At 51.3% G+C, this 15,459-nt stretch overlaps 1 protein-coding gene across 1 annotated transcript in view; it reads left to right on the top strand.

Moving 5' to 3' along the window:
* Positions 1 to 15,459, top strand: part of VDR (vitamin D receptor) — a 65,685-nt gene that overhangs the window by 17,832 nt on the left and 32,394 nt on the right. The window contains exons 2-3 of the mRNA XM_070410350.1: positions 4,089 to 4,168; positions 7,219 to 7,366. Coding sequence (XP_070266451.1) covers positions 7,221 to 7,366 — 146 coding nt within the window. The 5' untranslated portion in view covers positions 4,089 to 4,168; positions 7,219 to 7,220. The remainder of the gene's footprint in view (positions 1 to 4,088; positions 4,169 to 7,218; positions 7,367 to 15,459) is intronic.

The raw sequence follows: 15,459 nt of genomic DNA on the forward strand, positions 1-15,459 counted from the left end.
GTCTGGGTCCCTAGAGACTCGCCCAGATCTGTAGCCCAGAGTCTGAGGCTCCCTCTATAGGGGGGGATTTAGGTGGTTAGACTAGGTGGTGTGAAGTTTCCTTCCCATCTTGAGATGTTCTGAGATGACTGGTATCTGTTTGGTTTTACTTTGGACATTGTAATCTGCAGAAAATAATTTCCAACCGTTATCACCCATATTTAAAACATGTGCATGCAGGAGCTGGGGAGACAACGGGGGTAAGAAGTGGTTTGCACAAGGTATCCATTTCTACAGTTCGCTTCCTCTCTTCTTGCCCTCATTTTTTGCCCTGTTCCCCCTCGGCTTCTTTTGGGAGGTAGGTAATGCTGAGATTGCTCTGGAAAAAGAGTGTGGGTATATGTTTGGGCTAGTGGAGAAGGAAGAAGGGGCATCACCCTGGCTGGCCATGATATTGCTGTGCCTAAGTTACAGTGGCATGAAAAGATGCCAAATAAAGAATAAGGTGGGTCAAACAGTGTTCACCACTCTATGGGCAGAGCAGGAAGGATGAGTAAATGAGAAGCTGCGAGGAAAGGGCGTGCACGCACATGCACAGTTGTGGCTGGCATCCACACGGGCCTGCCTGCTCCAGAGAGCCCACGTGTGGTTGACTCTGTACCAATTTTAGGAAGCAGCAGCATTTTCTCCCCTTCTGGGAAATCACTTCGCTTTCCGTTTCTTTCTAGACAGAGGAGGATCTTGTGTCCGTGTCAACAATTGGAAAGCCCAGTTTTGATCACTCCAGTTCCAAGCCCGCTCCTGGGCTTCCCTTCCCAATGGGGCTCCTTAGGGGCCACATCACCCCTGCCCTTTCTGCTCCTTAGCCTCTGAGGGTGAGTGGGCCTCCCTTGCACTAGCATGTACGTTGGGACTCATCTGGTTACTGGGGGCCAGGGAAAGCTCAGTGAGGGAATCTCACTCCTGAGTGGTCTTAGGCCTCATCGTGATGGGGATTCTGGCCTTGGGGTGGCACATTTTCAGAGCAGCAAAGGTCTGAGAGGTCAGACCTCTTGTCCACCACTTGTCCTCCCAGAGTCACAGCGGTAGCATCCTCAGGGCTCTGAGGAGAGTCCAGTGAATGTGGTGCTGTGACCCTGAGCCCAGTGGCTCTTTGATCCTTGTCTTGCCTGGGCTCTGCCCAGGACACCCTGCAGACACCACTCCATGAGGCTGACCTGATGAGACTTGGCCTGGGATGCCCATTTCCCAGAAGCCACTGGAAGATGGGGTGCCTGCTGTGTGAGCTGATGGGCAGACGTGCCGGAGAGGCAGTGGTTTTGGTTTGGATGACTGGAAGGAAACCTGTTATCTCTTCACTTCTTGCAAAAGCGAGGTCAGGCCTGGGGTCAGGTTCAGGCAGGCGTTTGATGTGGGATGCAGACCCTAGAGGAATGGAAGCCAGGGGCTTTCTGCAGGGCTGAGCTCCACCCCCTCTGCCTCTCTATGGCTCTGTGCTGGGGCTTTGGGTATTTCTAAAGCAGAGGCAGGAGGGGGTTGCTGTGGGGACAGCCCCAGCAAAAGTAGTGGGACGTTCTGTGTACTCAGAACATGAGTTGGGGGTGGGAGTTATGACGTGGTAAAGGGGGCTGGCAGTAAGTGGTGTTTTTCCACTTGTCCTTTTTTTCACCCTGTGTCTTTGCCTCACATTCCATGCACTAGGACCTGAGAGCTACACCTAAGATAATCTCTCTGACAAGGACCATCCAGTAGCACACAGCTGCATGGGGAGGGGAGGCTGGTATGTGGAATGGTATTTTCCCAGATAAGAGGGGCTGGTTGGCGCTAGCCGGTTTGGTTCAGTGGATAGAGTGTCATCTTGTGAACCGAAGGGTCCCGGGTTTGATTCCGGTCAAGGGCATGTACCTCTGTTGCAGGCTCCTCCCCAGCCTGGGCCCTGGTCAGGGCATGTGCAGGAGGCAACCAATTGATGTGTTTCTCTCACATCAATATTTCTCTCTGTCTTTCCCTCTCTCTTCCACTCTCTCTAAAATCAATGGAAAAATATCCTCGGGTGAGGATGACAAAAAGAAGAGTTGAATGGCAGAATGGAGGCCCTGACTGAGGCCTCCCATGCCCTGATTTTGGGAGCCTTGGGAGGAAAAGACATTTTCCCCTCGCGGCTTGGGGGTTATTCTTTTCATTGTTCCCTGACTCAAAAGTGAGAGATGTCCAGGGCTTTGGCTTGGGGAAATGACAGATGTTTCCCTTGGGAAAGGCAACTGAGCAGATACTCCGGGCTAAGATGCCTAGGTTCATATCTGAGCTCCAGGCACAATCGAGCTCTCTGTGCCTCAGTTTCCCACTCCTGAAATCGGAATAATAACACTACCCACCTCGAGGTTGTCGTGAGGACTAAATGAGTGAGTGCTTGTGAAGAACTTGGGGCAGGGCCTGGCAGAGTGATAGTGTCTATGCTGATGCTTATCGCTGGGATGGGAGGAGCCAGCAGGAGGCAAGGGACGCACATGAGCATGACAGTCAGCCTGTCCTCGTGTGACCCCTGGCACCCCACTTGCCTGGCCATGGAACCCACGGCAAGTCGCTCAGAGTTCTCTGGACTTTGGTGCTGCCATCTGCAGAAGGGGCTGCTGCTCACCTCACAGGATGTTATGAGCTGACGTGAGATCCTGCGTGCGAGCTTAGCAGGCTGGCACACAGTAGGTTCTCCATGCACTTTATTTTTTAAACTCAAGAGTGGTGTCTACCTGGATCTCATGTGTGACTTGTGAGCATCTTAGAGGTGAAGGGCAGGAAAGCAGGGGTCCTTTCTGTTCCCACTGGGCTCTCACCTCAGCCTCTGGGAAGCAAACAGGGCATCTGAGGGTTGGTAAGGCCAAGGGGTAGAATCCTGAAGTGCATGGTCAGCCGGGGCCTTGGGCAGTACAAGTAGAGGGAGCAAAGGAGAACTTAGCTTGGGGGTAAGTGACAACATGCCTGTCCCCAGCAGGTATGCCTCCTCCCACCAAGGTCCTGGGCAGCGGGCCAGCCTAGCCCAGGTTACCTCAGCTTGTGATTCACTGATGTCTTCCCCGGATGTTCCATGGGGCTGGCAGTGCCTGAGAGGGTGGCAAGTGGGCTCAGTGGGCTGGCAGCCTTAGGCCTGGGCCCAGATCTTGGAAGCCCCTTCCCTGTCTAGTCGGGCCACTAGGAGGCAGGGAGACCAAAGTTGGGGGTCTAAGCCTTCCCCATCTGGGAGGCTGTCACCAGGTTGCAGCGTCAGACACCTGCATATCTATATATCACCCCAGCCACCTCCTGTTGGCATCAGTGAAGGGAGGGTGTGTGTGTGTGTGTGTGTGTGTGTGTGTGTATGTGTCTACGGGTGGATAAGCAGGGCTGGGTGTGGGTGGAAGTGGGGAGAGTGAAGTTCTGCCAGCCCCACCTTGGTGACCCGTCAAGCCACTAAAACCCAGAGTCTGGGCAGCAGTCACCTTCAGCCCTCACTGAGGCCGGGGGAGTTGAGAAACTGTCTGGGGAAGAGCTAAAAGTGGCAGAAAACATCCTGTTTGCGAGTGCGCAGCTGGATTTAACCCTTGCAGCGCTGTGCCGCCTACACCCAGTCTCCGCAGACAAGAGATCCCAGACACCTGTCACTGAAGCCGGCCAGGCCCTGGGCCGGACCCCAGCCTACTGCCCCCAGCTCCCCTAGGCTCCTCTGTGTCCTACATGGGGTACCCTCCAGGCCACTCTGTGGCTCTACTTCTCCGAACACCCCTCACACCTGGGGTGAGGGCTATGGAGCAGGAGTGTCCCCTTATAAAGAAGCCCTCCTCCCCTTGACACCCTCTCTGCGAGGGGAGAACCTCCAGTCCCCACTGCCCTCGCTGCTCCTTGCTACTGCCTGCCCCTGGGAGGGCTGTGCTGCCTGACTCCTGCCCCTCACCCCTGCCCACTCTGACATGGCACGCCTGCCCTCAGCAAGTCACTTCTGTCAGGTTTCAGTCCCTGACCTAGAATCAATGTCCCTGGAAAGAGCCTCTGTCACCGGCTTGCCAGGCTCCTAAGAGGACCGGCTGTGAGGTCAGTGCTGAGCTGTAAATAAAATGTTCCCTCTCTTTTCCTTTCAGAGCCCTTTTGGTCAGAAGTGTCTGCAAGACCTCACAGAAGGGACCCCTGGGCTCGCCTTACCTGCCCCCTGCTCCTCCAGGTGGGTGTTCCACCCTGACCTTCTGTTTCCCGGGGCGGGATGGGCCGTGGGAAGGTGCTGGGCTGGGGGAGGAAGAGGTCACTACCCTGGGCTTCGCACATGCGGGTTGGTCCTGTGTCAGCAGAATTCGAAGCAGCCCGCAGCTGAGACCCAGAGACCTGCCAGAGTGGCAGTGGGGGCTCAGAGGGAGGGGCCTGCTGCCTCCCAGGCTGGGACCCCCGGGGACCGTCCAGCATGGTGATGTCTCCTCTCCTGCTCGCAGCTCCTCTTTCTCTCTCCTGCCCTCCAGTCTCCTCCTGTGTACCATTCGTGGGACTGCCAGGCCCCAGGCCATAGATGCCTAGGCCTCTTCTCCAACTCTGGACTCTGGTCCTCGACTCTGGCTTCCTGGCATCAGCAAATAACCCCACGCAGGGCTGCATTTTCTCTCAGCTCACCCGAAAACTGTGCTTTTCGCCGGAAGCCTCTGGCTGCCGGGCCCAGCCCTCCGGCCTGCCTAACCCAGAGCTCCGCCAGGAGCCTTGCTGATGTCAAGTCCTCCCAGCCCCCGTGTTTCATCACAGTTCCCAGTGAGCCCGTGTGACGCCGAACACTTCTTACACGGATTTGACTGATGTTCCCCCACCCCCACATTTGACTTCTCTTTTCCACCAGATGTTTGGGCTCGAAGATGATGCAGACTCTGTGGCAACGTCATGATGACTGGGAGTTGCAACATCTCAGCTGACCTGGGGTTAAGCCACAGGCATCCTAGACAGTTTCTCTTATTGCCCTGCAGTGCGATTGGGCCCCTGGGATCCCTGCCCAAATGTTAGATGTGTGTGATACTCTCCTAGCCCAGGGAGTCAGCCTAGACCCGGGGTGGATTATAGGGACACTGTGGACAGACCCACAGTCACTTTTTTTTTCTTTTTAAATTGTTTTAAATTTGTGAAATGTTTTCTATATACAGACAGGCCTATAAAACATAAAATCGTGTTTTAATAATAAGATACCGTATACTTACCGCAAAGAAATAGAATGTGGCTACTACATAATGCCTCCACATGCCCTTTCCCATGCCCATCTCACCCCCTCGAAGGTTAGCAAAGGTTTCTGTTAATCATTGCATTATTCTTTTTTTTTTTAAATAGTTTATTGATTTTTAGAGAGAGAAGACGGGAGAGGGAAAAAGAAAAACATCAATGTGAGGACACAACATCTCCCCCTACTGGGGATTGAGCCTGCAACCCGAGCATGTGCTCTGACCAGGAATCAAACCTGCAACCTCGTGGTGCACAGGATAACACTCAACTAACCGAGCCGCACCAGCCAGGGCTGCATTGTTCTTTTTCTTAAAGTGTTTCTCTCTCTGCTCCTCTGTCTCTCTGTTTCTCTTTCTCTCTCCCCTCCCACCTCTCTCTCTCTCTCTCTCTGTCTCTCTCTCTCCCTCAGTATATATAAACATTATAGTTGAACAGGTGTCAATCTAGCTGCAATAGGAAGAGGTAACAGTGTCACTATTATTACATTGAAGTTCCCAGGAGAAGAAGAGCTAAAGGAGAAAGTCAGGGGACCTACTACACCTGTCCGCGATCAGGGCCCCTCTGTGCCTTTGGGACTGACATTCCATATCCTTATCTGTCCCGCTTTCCCTTGGCTTGAAGCTCTTTGTGGAACTTTTTAAAAAATTAAGTATTCATTTTGTGCATTTTATAATCATAGTTGCTAGAGATACCTCAAGGTTTGGGCTTCTCTGGGACCTCATGTGTAAAGAGAGTGATAATAGCACTCCCCACATTGGGGTGATATGAAGATAAACTGAAATAAAACTCTCATGGGCTTTGATGTGTCAAACCCTGGCCCAGAGAGCATGGGTGGGAGGGTGCACAGAAGGGTGCTTATCCCCTCGTAACTGGCCTTCTCTCTTATTTTTCTTCTGACCTGAGGGACCCTCCTACTGTGGGGCCAAGGGGCCACTTACACCTGTGATGACCCTTGCGAGGACTCAGATAAAACTGGGAGGCAGCAGGGTCTGAACCCATTTCAGGGAGGCCCGAGGTGCCCCAGAAGCAGCTCTGAGGCTGACCGTGTTCAGGATCAGAGGCAGCAGGTGGAGCCAAGGGCCCAGTGAGCCAAATGGGAGAGTCACGTCAGCTGTTTCCCGAAAAGGATTTCTCTGAACTATTAGAGTTTGTTCCTTCTATCTCTTTCCCCCGTTTCTCAAGTTTGAAATCCATCTCTAGATGATAATGCTTATTTATAAAAGCCATCTCTGAAAACAAAATCAGTTCGTTGTATATGACTCACGTTACTCAGAAAGACATTGAAAAGAATGTGCTAAATTTATACTGGGCGGGGGCGGGGGGGGGGGGGGGGTGGGAGGCTTGATTACCCTGGTAAACACAGCAGGGCCACAAGGCCTGTGGGTCCTGAGCCGGATGGCTGTGAGGAACTGGGACAGGAGTGACAAGGGCCCAGATTTGGGCGTGTGAGTGCTTTATTCCCTCGCCTTCAAGAACCGAGCGGATGAGAGGTCCTCTGTGCATGTGAGGTCTAAGGCTATTGGTGGTCCTCTCCTTTTCTCCTGAAAGCACTGGGCTCTGGGCAACACAGGCCTCTGACCTGCTGCTGATGCCAATGGAGCTGACGCCAGTGGTGCACATATGTTCATTCATATAGTCCTTCCTCTCAACCTTAAGTAAAACTCCATTCTTCAGACGAGGACAGGGGGGCACAGAGAAGCTAATCACTTCACTCAGGGTAGCCCAGCTAGTAAGTGACAGAGGCAGCCTTTGCACCCAGGCTATGAGCAACTTCACCACAGCATCACCCACAGATTTGCTTTCTTGGGAAAAGGAGCCCTGCTCCTGCTGGTGACCAGGAGGGTAAGCTGGGATGTGGAGAGTCATGTAGTGAGGGCACCAAAGAAATCCTGCTCAGGCCTCAGGGAGCTGCCCAGCTCCACAGAGCTCCCGATAGATGGGGGCAGGGGGTGCCCAGGATGCCCGCTGGCCCCGGCACTGACACTGACTCTGGCTCTGGCCACAACCTGCCGGCTGTTCTTGCAGGGATGGAGGCGATGGCGGCCAGCACTTCCCTGCCTGACCCTGGCGACTTTGATCGGAATGTGCCTCGGATCTGTGGGGTGTGCGGAGACCGAGCCACAGGCTTTCACTTCAACGCTATGACCTGTGAAGGCTGCAAAGGCTTCTTCAGGTGAGTCTTCCCCGAGGGCAGGAAGAAGGAGAGGAAGCAAGATTTCCCATGAAGAAAACCCCTGCATTTTCCATGTCTCCTTCCTTACCGTGCCCATGGCACATGCCAGTTCTCACAGCCACTGGGAGCCACAGGGTCTTGGTAAGGGGTATCTCCTCCCACCCTTCTCCTCACTCCATCTGTGTCCTCTGACCCTCCAAGAAAATGCCTTCTTGAGGCCACTGTGCAGGTCCCCATCTTTCCATTCTCCCTTGACCCACAGCGCCCTGCACTAACCCGGGTGTCTGTCCTTCCCAGTGAACTTCCTCCCCAGTTGACATGAACAGCTTTCTAATCCACGAGACAGGCATGTCCTTGGGGAAGCCCAAGACCTTGACCTCAGAGCTTGCCCTCCCATTCAAATCAAACTATTTCTTGGAATGAGGGAAACTGCACCCCGGGCCAGACCTCCATCCCTGATCTCTGCCCGTATCTTCCTTCCCCTGTGGCTTGCTTGTCCCGGGTTGGAAAGCCAGCCTCAGAATCCCAGGCAGTGTCAGCGGTGTGCTGTTTGGCCAGCGCCAGTTTCTCTACCAGCTGCCTCTTCTCTTTCTCTGTGAGCCCAGCATTACCTATGGGATCGGTGTGGGGAAAGTACTGGTAAGGGAAGGAAGGCGGTTCCCATCCAAAGCCAGGAAAGGAGGATGGGAACGTGATGAACTACAGTATGGGGCTGGGAGCCATGAGGAATTAGCATTGGGCATGTATTGGAGGGAGAGAAACCTGAAGAAGGTATCCAGAAAGGAGCTCTATGCAGGAGTCTTGAGTGGAGGTAGGCAAAGGGAAGGACAAGGCTGCAGCCACCAAGAGCGGAAAGAGCAAACCAAGTCCAAAACAAGGACACGGAGGTCAGCCTGGCTCCCTGAGCTGCTGGGCTCTCAACTTGGAGGACAGAGTGAATCAGAGGCCTCGGGACCTGTGTGAGTCCCCTCTATAAACACAGGCTCCAGGCTCACCTGCCCGCTGTCCCGGGAATCAGCAGACCGGGAGTTTCATTGCCTTGAGTAATCGCTGGGCAGCGGGGTTTCCGTGGGTGCTAATTGCCTGTTTGGCCTGGCACGGGGTGCCCGCTCGGCTTCCCGGCAGCCTGCTCCCCAGCTTGGGGAACCAGACCAGCAGCATCGCTGGCTCTGACTCTGTTGCCACGTCTCTTGTTCCTCTGGCCTGAAGCCTGCACTTCCTGCAGGGTGGGCCTTCCAGAGCCCAGGCCGAGGGCACCGGGAGCCGCCTGGACCCTTTCCTGCGAGGGCCTGGGGATGAGGAGCTGCTCCTGAGTGATCATGGGGAGTCTGGGTGCACATAAGGGCCTGCTTCCTATCACGAAACCAGTCAGAAATGTGTGAGCTGGGTAGCTGGCCATGCCATTCGTTAACTGTATGCTCTTGCTCAAATATCTTGACTTCTTTATGTTGCAGTTACTTCAACTAAACCACATGGTACATTAATATATTATCCCTCTACTATGTACAGTTAATCTGAGGATTAACAGGATTGTATATAAAAGTGCTTTGAAAAAAACATAAAGTGCAAGATAAGTATATTATTTTTTAGTGTGATGGGTCAACACTGATGTTCTTAGTAGAACCCCTCCCTAATAAAATAACAAAAGTTTCTCCAGCCACCCACCCCCCTTTTGTGTTTTCTTTCACACATTCCCTCATCAGATTTTAATGAGCATCTATGATCCAGACATTGGCTCAGAGTTATTAATATGGAGACTCCTGATCTTGAGTCCCCCAGTCCCACAGGGCTGGTGAGAAGGCAGGTCACATATCCCCAAAGGTCTGCAACAGCTCTTTGGGCTGTTTGATTAATTATGGACCCCACCCCTAAGTCCCCTTTTTTCCAGGCCACCTACTGCTGGGTTCAACTCTGGAAGAGAGGACCCTTAGGTGGCTGCTGGTTGGATGATGGCATGTTGGAGGTCAGTTCCTCACTAGAGTAGCTCAAATCTCTGTGCATCCATGCTTGCTGCCCTCAGACATACCTGTAGGCTCTGAATCCTTGGGACAAGACTGGGTGAGGAGTCTGGGTGGAGGGAGGGTGGGTTCTCTCATGCCAAGGGCCAAGTGTATGAGATGACAAAATGGACAAAGACGGTAGCCACCACTGACACTGGGATTAGGATTTCACAGGCAAAAGTGACAAGGGATTCTCAAACAACAATTTGAACTAGACCAACACAGCATGCTGCCCATAATGCCAGGATTTGCAGGCAGGGGTTTTGGCCATGAGCCAGGGATAGACTCTAAGGCAGTAGTTCTCAACCTTCTGGCCCTTTAAATACAGTTCCTCATGTTGGGACCCAACCATAAAATTATTTTCGTTGCTACTTCATAACTGTAATGTTGCTACTGTTATGAATGGTAATGTAAATATCTGATATGCAGGATGGTCCTAGGCAACCCCTGTGAAAGGGTCGTTCGACCGCCAAAGGGGTCGCGACCCACAGGTTGAGAACCGCTGCTCTAAGGAATCTTGGAGAGAGGAGCTAAGGGAGGGATATGGTAGCATAGTGTGTCCACAGGCAACATAGCCACACTGTTGGTCTGTGGTGACATGGATGGCTCTGGGTCTGTTATCTTGTTACCTTGTCCTCGGTCTGCTTGCATCTTTACTGTCCCTGTCTTGACTGCGTCTGGCTGCACTATCTGAAGCATCATCTCTGTTGGGGTTTGGTTTGAGTTTTGTTTGATAAACACATACATACTCAGAATCGATCCTCATTATTTGTGAATTCTGTATTTGCAAATTTGCTCACCTGCTAAAATTTACTTGTAACCTCAAAATCAATACTTGCAGCAATTCTGTGGTCATTTGTGGGCATGTGCAGAGCGGTAAAAAGTCCGAGTCTCCCAATGCACACATTCCCAGCTGAGGGCCATGTTCTTCTGCCTTCTGTTCAGTTCTTGTGCTGAACAAGTGTCCTTTTCGCAGTCTACTTAGTGACAAGTGTTTTGCATATGTGTGCTTTGTGCTGGTGATTTCACTGTTTCAGATGGTCCCCAAGCCTGGTGAAGTGCCGCCAAGTGTTCCCAAGTGCAAGAGAGCTGTGAAGTGCTTTACAACGAAAATACACGTTAAGATAAGCTTTGTTCACACATGAGTTCAGTATTAACAAATCAGCAGTATATATATATTAAATACGGTGTCTTTAAACAGAAAACACACACAAAACAAGGTTATGTATTGATCAGTTGACGAAAACGTTGTGATTGGAGGCTCACAGGCTAAGCCTGTATTTCCCCCAAAAGCAGTGGTTCAGTATTCCCTAATTCAGTGTTAGGGTTGACTTTATAGAATGTAACTACCTCGCATAACAAGAATGAACTGGATTTACATAATTTATCCTTTTCTCCTTAGCTTCATTCAAATCTACTTAGTATTCTTCCATTTTAGTTTAGTTCAAATAGATGTTTGAGAATCCCTTGTCACTATGTCTGTGAAATCCTGATCCCAGTGTCAGTGGTGGGTACCATCTACGCCGAGCACTGCAAGCTTGGGAACACAAAGATAAGGCAAGCAAGTCCTTTCTCTCGAGGAGTTCACCCAACCCTTTCAAGCCAGTTCTCAAGGAAAAGGCATCACTTTAGTGCTGGGTCACTAGCTATTTTTCAAGCCCTGGGGACCAGTAATCCTGTTTGACCATTAGTGTTTAATTGACTTCTAAGGTAGTCAAACTAAACTGCTCTAGGAGCTAGTTGTGGTCATCCCAGCAGGTCCAAAACTCATAATCAAGCTCCCAGGGGAAATACAAGGTCAGGTTCCTGTGAGGTTCTGATCACAATATCTCATCAATAGATCAATACATAACCTTGTCTTGTGTGTGTTTTCTGTTTAAAGGCACCTTATCCTATATAATAAAAGCCTAATATGCTAAGTGTCTGGTCATCTGGTCGGCCATTCAGCCAATCAAAGTGTAATATACTAATGATATGCTAAGGCCGCTCAACTGCTCTCTATACAGTGATGGCGAACCTATGACACGCATGTCAGAGGTGACACACAAATTCATTTTTTTGGTTGATTTTTCTTTGTTAAATGCATTTAAATATATAAAATAAATATCAAAAATATAAGTCTTTGTTTTACTATGGTTGCAAATATCAAAAAATTTCTATATGTGACATGGCACCAGAGTTAAGTTAGGGTTTTTCAAAATGCTGGCATGCTGAGCTCAAAAGGTTCGCCATCACTGCTCTATGATGTGCACTGACCACCAGGGGGCAGATGCTCAATGCAGGAGCTGCCCCCTGGTGGTCAGTGTGCTCCCACAGGGGAGCTCCACTCAGCCACAAGCCGGGCTGACGGCTGGCAAGCGCATGGGTGGTGATGGGAGCCTCTCCAGCCTCCGTGGCAGCACTAAGGATGTCCAACTGCCAGACATCCCCCAAGGGCTCCCGGATTGCAAAAAAGCACAGGCCGGGCTGAGGCCCCCCCCTCCCCCCGCCCCCCACACCTCACCCCAGTGCACAAAATTTCATGCACTTGGCCTCTAGTTTAATACATATTGTTGATTTATTAACATTGAACTTATGTCTGAACAAAGCTTATCGAACATGTATTTTCCCTGTAAAGTACACCACAGCTTTCTTGCACTTAGGAACACCTAGGTCATCCCAGCAGGTCCAAGACTCACAATTAAAGTGAAGTGTGATGATGAAGGCTGGACAGTTCTATTGCTGTATGGTCAGGAATTAGAGACAGTTGTGAGCCTGTCCTTCTACAAGCTAATTCATGTTGCTCCTGCTTCCTGCTCCTCTGGAATACATGGACATCCTCAGAGACAGATGACATGTCCAGTGCATGGGCAGGCTTGTAGATGGTTATATGTCTTGGCTATATGTTAACAACCAGAGCACAAGTAAAGGCCAGAGGGGGAAATATGTAGGACTCCTGCAAAGTATATTATGTAGTGGATGACCTATGGGTGTGCAAGAATCTCTGGTCATGAAAGGCTTTGTCCAGGCTCTAATGTAAAGGGAATAGTGTAAAGGACACAGAAGAAAACCAGAGGGATCCCTTGATAGAGAGAATGAAGATCATGGTGAAGCTTAAGAGGATGTCCTGGAAGGCAAGACTGAGAAGCAGGTCACTGTTTGCCTCTCTGTCTTGTCTTCATCCTTCCTGTTAACCTCTCCTTAATCAGAACCCTGTGAAGCTGTATGTTGCAAAGTGCCAAGTGAACAAAGGCAGTGTGGAGAAATGCCTTCTCAATTGCCAGCCCTGAAGTTCTCAGGGGCCTTGTCAGTTATGGGTCTTGTAGCGTGTCAGGGGGCAACGGGAAGGTTGATGAGGACGCAGGAACACAAGAAATGTTCTTTCACGAAGTTTCTCCAGCTGATATTTGTAGAAACTGTGATGTAAAGGGAAGCAGAGAAAATGGGGCAGGTGTCCAATGACTTAACACTCAAAGTGCTTAAATGTCAATGGAGTAAATAAGTAGAGAGGAGGGGAGGAGCGGCCGCACAGGCCATTCAATGGGCACAAGTGAATGAGTCACCAAGAAGTCAGTGTTGCTGGGGGAACTTTGTCCAGGTCAGCCTGGCACTGGCCTCCCTCCACAGCTGCTCAGGAGTGTGAATGGAAGAGAACAGGGGTGGGCTGGGCACATTCTCTATGGAAGGGCTAAGAGCAATGCTGGGAGCTTGGGGAGAGAAGGCCAGAGTATTTGGAAAGGGAAGATCACTGGAGTTGTCAGGAAAGGCAGCTGCAAAGAGGTGATGAAGACCTTACATGTCTTTTTGGCCGGTGTTTTGTTTCTTTGGGAACTCAGCACTTTTATCAGGGCGCCCTGGCATGAGTCCACTCTGCACGATGGTAACGTAGGGCCAGCAGAGAGAACGGCCAGATGTTGCCCACACTTCCAAGCCGTACAGCTCGGGTGTGCCTCTGTCCATGGCTTGTGAGTCCAGGGGAGCCCTTTAAACACGCTCTTGGGCTGTTGGGGGCATGTTTTTGACTGCTGCTCTCTCTGCGACTGAGATCTGGGAGATTCATGATAAGGACCATATTATGTAAGAACCCCAGAGGCTTTGGAATCAAACAGAACTTGACTGTAATCCCAGCTTTCACATTTGTTAGCTGTGATGTCACTTGGGCCCTTGCGTGTCACCTGGAAAAGGGGATAATCCCTATTCTGGAAGGGTGCTGAGAGCCTGGGAGGTAATAGGTGAAGGACTGGCATGAAAAGTCTGAGTAAGCGGCAATTATTCTTTCCCTTTCCAGTATTAGTTTCTGAGAACAGGTCAGCCTTTTCTCTCCTCCATCATGGACCCTGGAACGCCCGTGACTGTGACGTGTCCGCGTGTCTCGGGGACCTCTGAGAAAAGGGGCCTGCGCAGAAGTTAGCTATCAGGTGTGAGGAAGGAAGGGCTGGGCCGGGAGGCTCTAAGCGACCTTTACTCCAGTCAGAGGCTCCGCGGAGACTGGCTGGTGCTCAGGGAAACTGGACAACCGTCGCTGTAACTCCCACAAGGGCGGCGGGTCTGAGACAGCAGCAGCAGCAACATAAAAAGCAACAGCATGTTCCGAGCCTCCGCGGCCTGCAGAGCCCTGGTGTTGGCTCCCAGGTTCTCAGGTCCTCGCTGGGATGGTGCAATACCGCCTTCTGCAGCCGCCCGGCAGCACTCCCTCCCCCTGCCTCTCCCTGCCCTTGAGTGAGTGTGTACCTGGTGTCCAGTCCTGCGGCCTTTACTTAATCCTCACACCTTCTCTGTGGGATCGCTTTCATTTTACAGATGCAGCAACTGAGGCCTGAGGAGATTAAGTAACGTGTCCACGATTGTGTGTTAGGATTTAAATCCAAACAGATCAAGCTAACCAAAGCTGTACTTCCTTTTAAATTGTTACATAGTTATAGTGGGTAGTAGATTTTTTTGGTTTAAAAAAACAAACCCCTGCGTATGGTCTTGTTGTTGTTGTTTTTAAAGATGCAAACCGTTCAAAAGGACATATTAGGGAAAAAGTTGTCTCCTTCTCAACCCAGTTCTCAGGCCCCTAGCTCCTCCCCAGAAGCTGTCACTGTTACCAGCTCAGATTATTTATATAAAATCGAGGGCGGGGCGGGTATATTCTAGTCGCCATTCTGTCTTGCTTTTATCTAGTGAGGAACGCTTCTTCAAGCTTGTTCCTGTCCCAGCATCCCTCCTGTGTCCTGCCCACAGCCACCTCCTTCTGTCTGCTGCACTCGGCCGCAGTGACCAGGCCTCCACTGCTGGGCGTTTGGGCTCCGTCCTGGGCTTCTCAGTGCCGCAGAAACCACCCTCTGCACGTATCATGGGGCCCATGGGTTGAATTACCCACAGGATAAATTCCTGGAAGTAGACTTACTGTGTTAGAGACTCTGTGCATTTTACATGGTGGTAGGTACTGCCAAACTGCTCTCCAAAAAACTAAGGCCTGTGCTCTTTACTGCGTCGTTAACCTACCTTCTGTTAAAGTTGATTTTTTAAAATCACCTGCTGAGAACGCTTGGATGCCACCACATACAAACAGCCATGTAGGTGCCACCTGTCAGACCACATTGGTCTTTCCTACCGGAAGCTCCACCCACCAGGCTCCTGCATCCAGACCAGGTTCTGAGATTTCTGTGACACTCAGAGCAGCAGCAGAGACAGAGCCCGGAGCTGGTACTTGGCCCCAGGCTCAGGTTTTGCAAGCTGTGTCTCTGCTGGCAGGGTCACCTCCTGGCAAAGGACCCTGCTGTCCCAGGCCCGAGACTCTTCTGGCCCCAGGCACTTTATGCTTTTGTGAACTGCTTGTCTCTCCTGCCTTGGTGAACGGGTCTCTGGCATGAGATTTGGTCCGTGTCCTCTCTCACCCCTGACTTTCTAGAAACGGTGTCTATGTTTAGCCCTGTTGCACTGCCCCTACCCCTCCTGAACTGGGGTGTAATTGCCAACCGTCCAGAGGATGACAGGGTCCAGGGTCAGAGCAGCAAAGGCAACAGGCTCCCATGGAAACCCGAGGCTCCGGTTCCTCAAAACCGAACCAGCTCACAGGCAATTAGCGTTGGGAAGAAGGCAGGTCAGGGTGTGCATCTTCAGGTCAGA

Source organism: Myotis yumanensis, unplaced genomic scaffold (genome assembly GCF_028538775.1).
Source record: "Myotis yumanensis isolate MYYU_CA2020_CCGP unplaced genomic scaffold, mMyoYum1.0.hap1 SCAF_3, whole genome shotgun sequence".
Taxonomy (NCBI): domain Eukaryota; kingdom Metazoa; phylum Chordata; class Mammalia; order Chiroptera; family Vespertilionidae; genus Myotis; species Myotis yumanensis.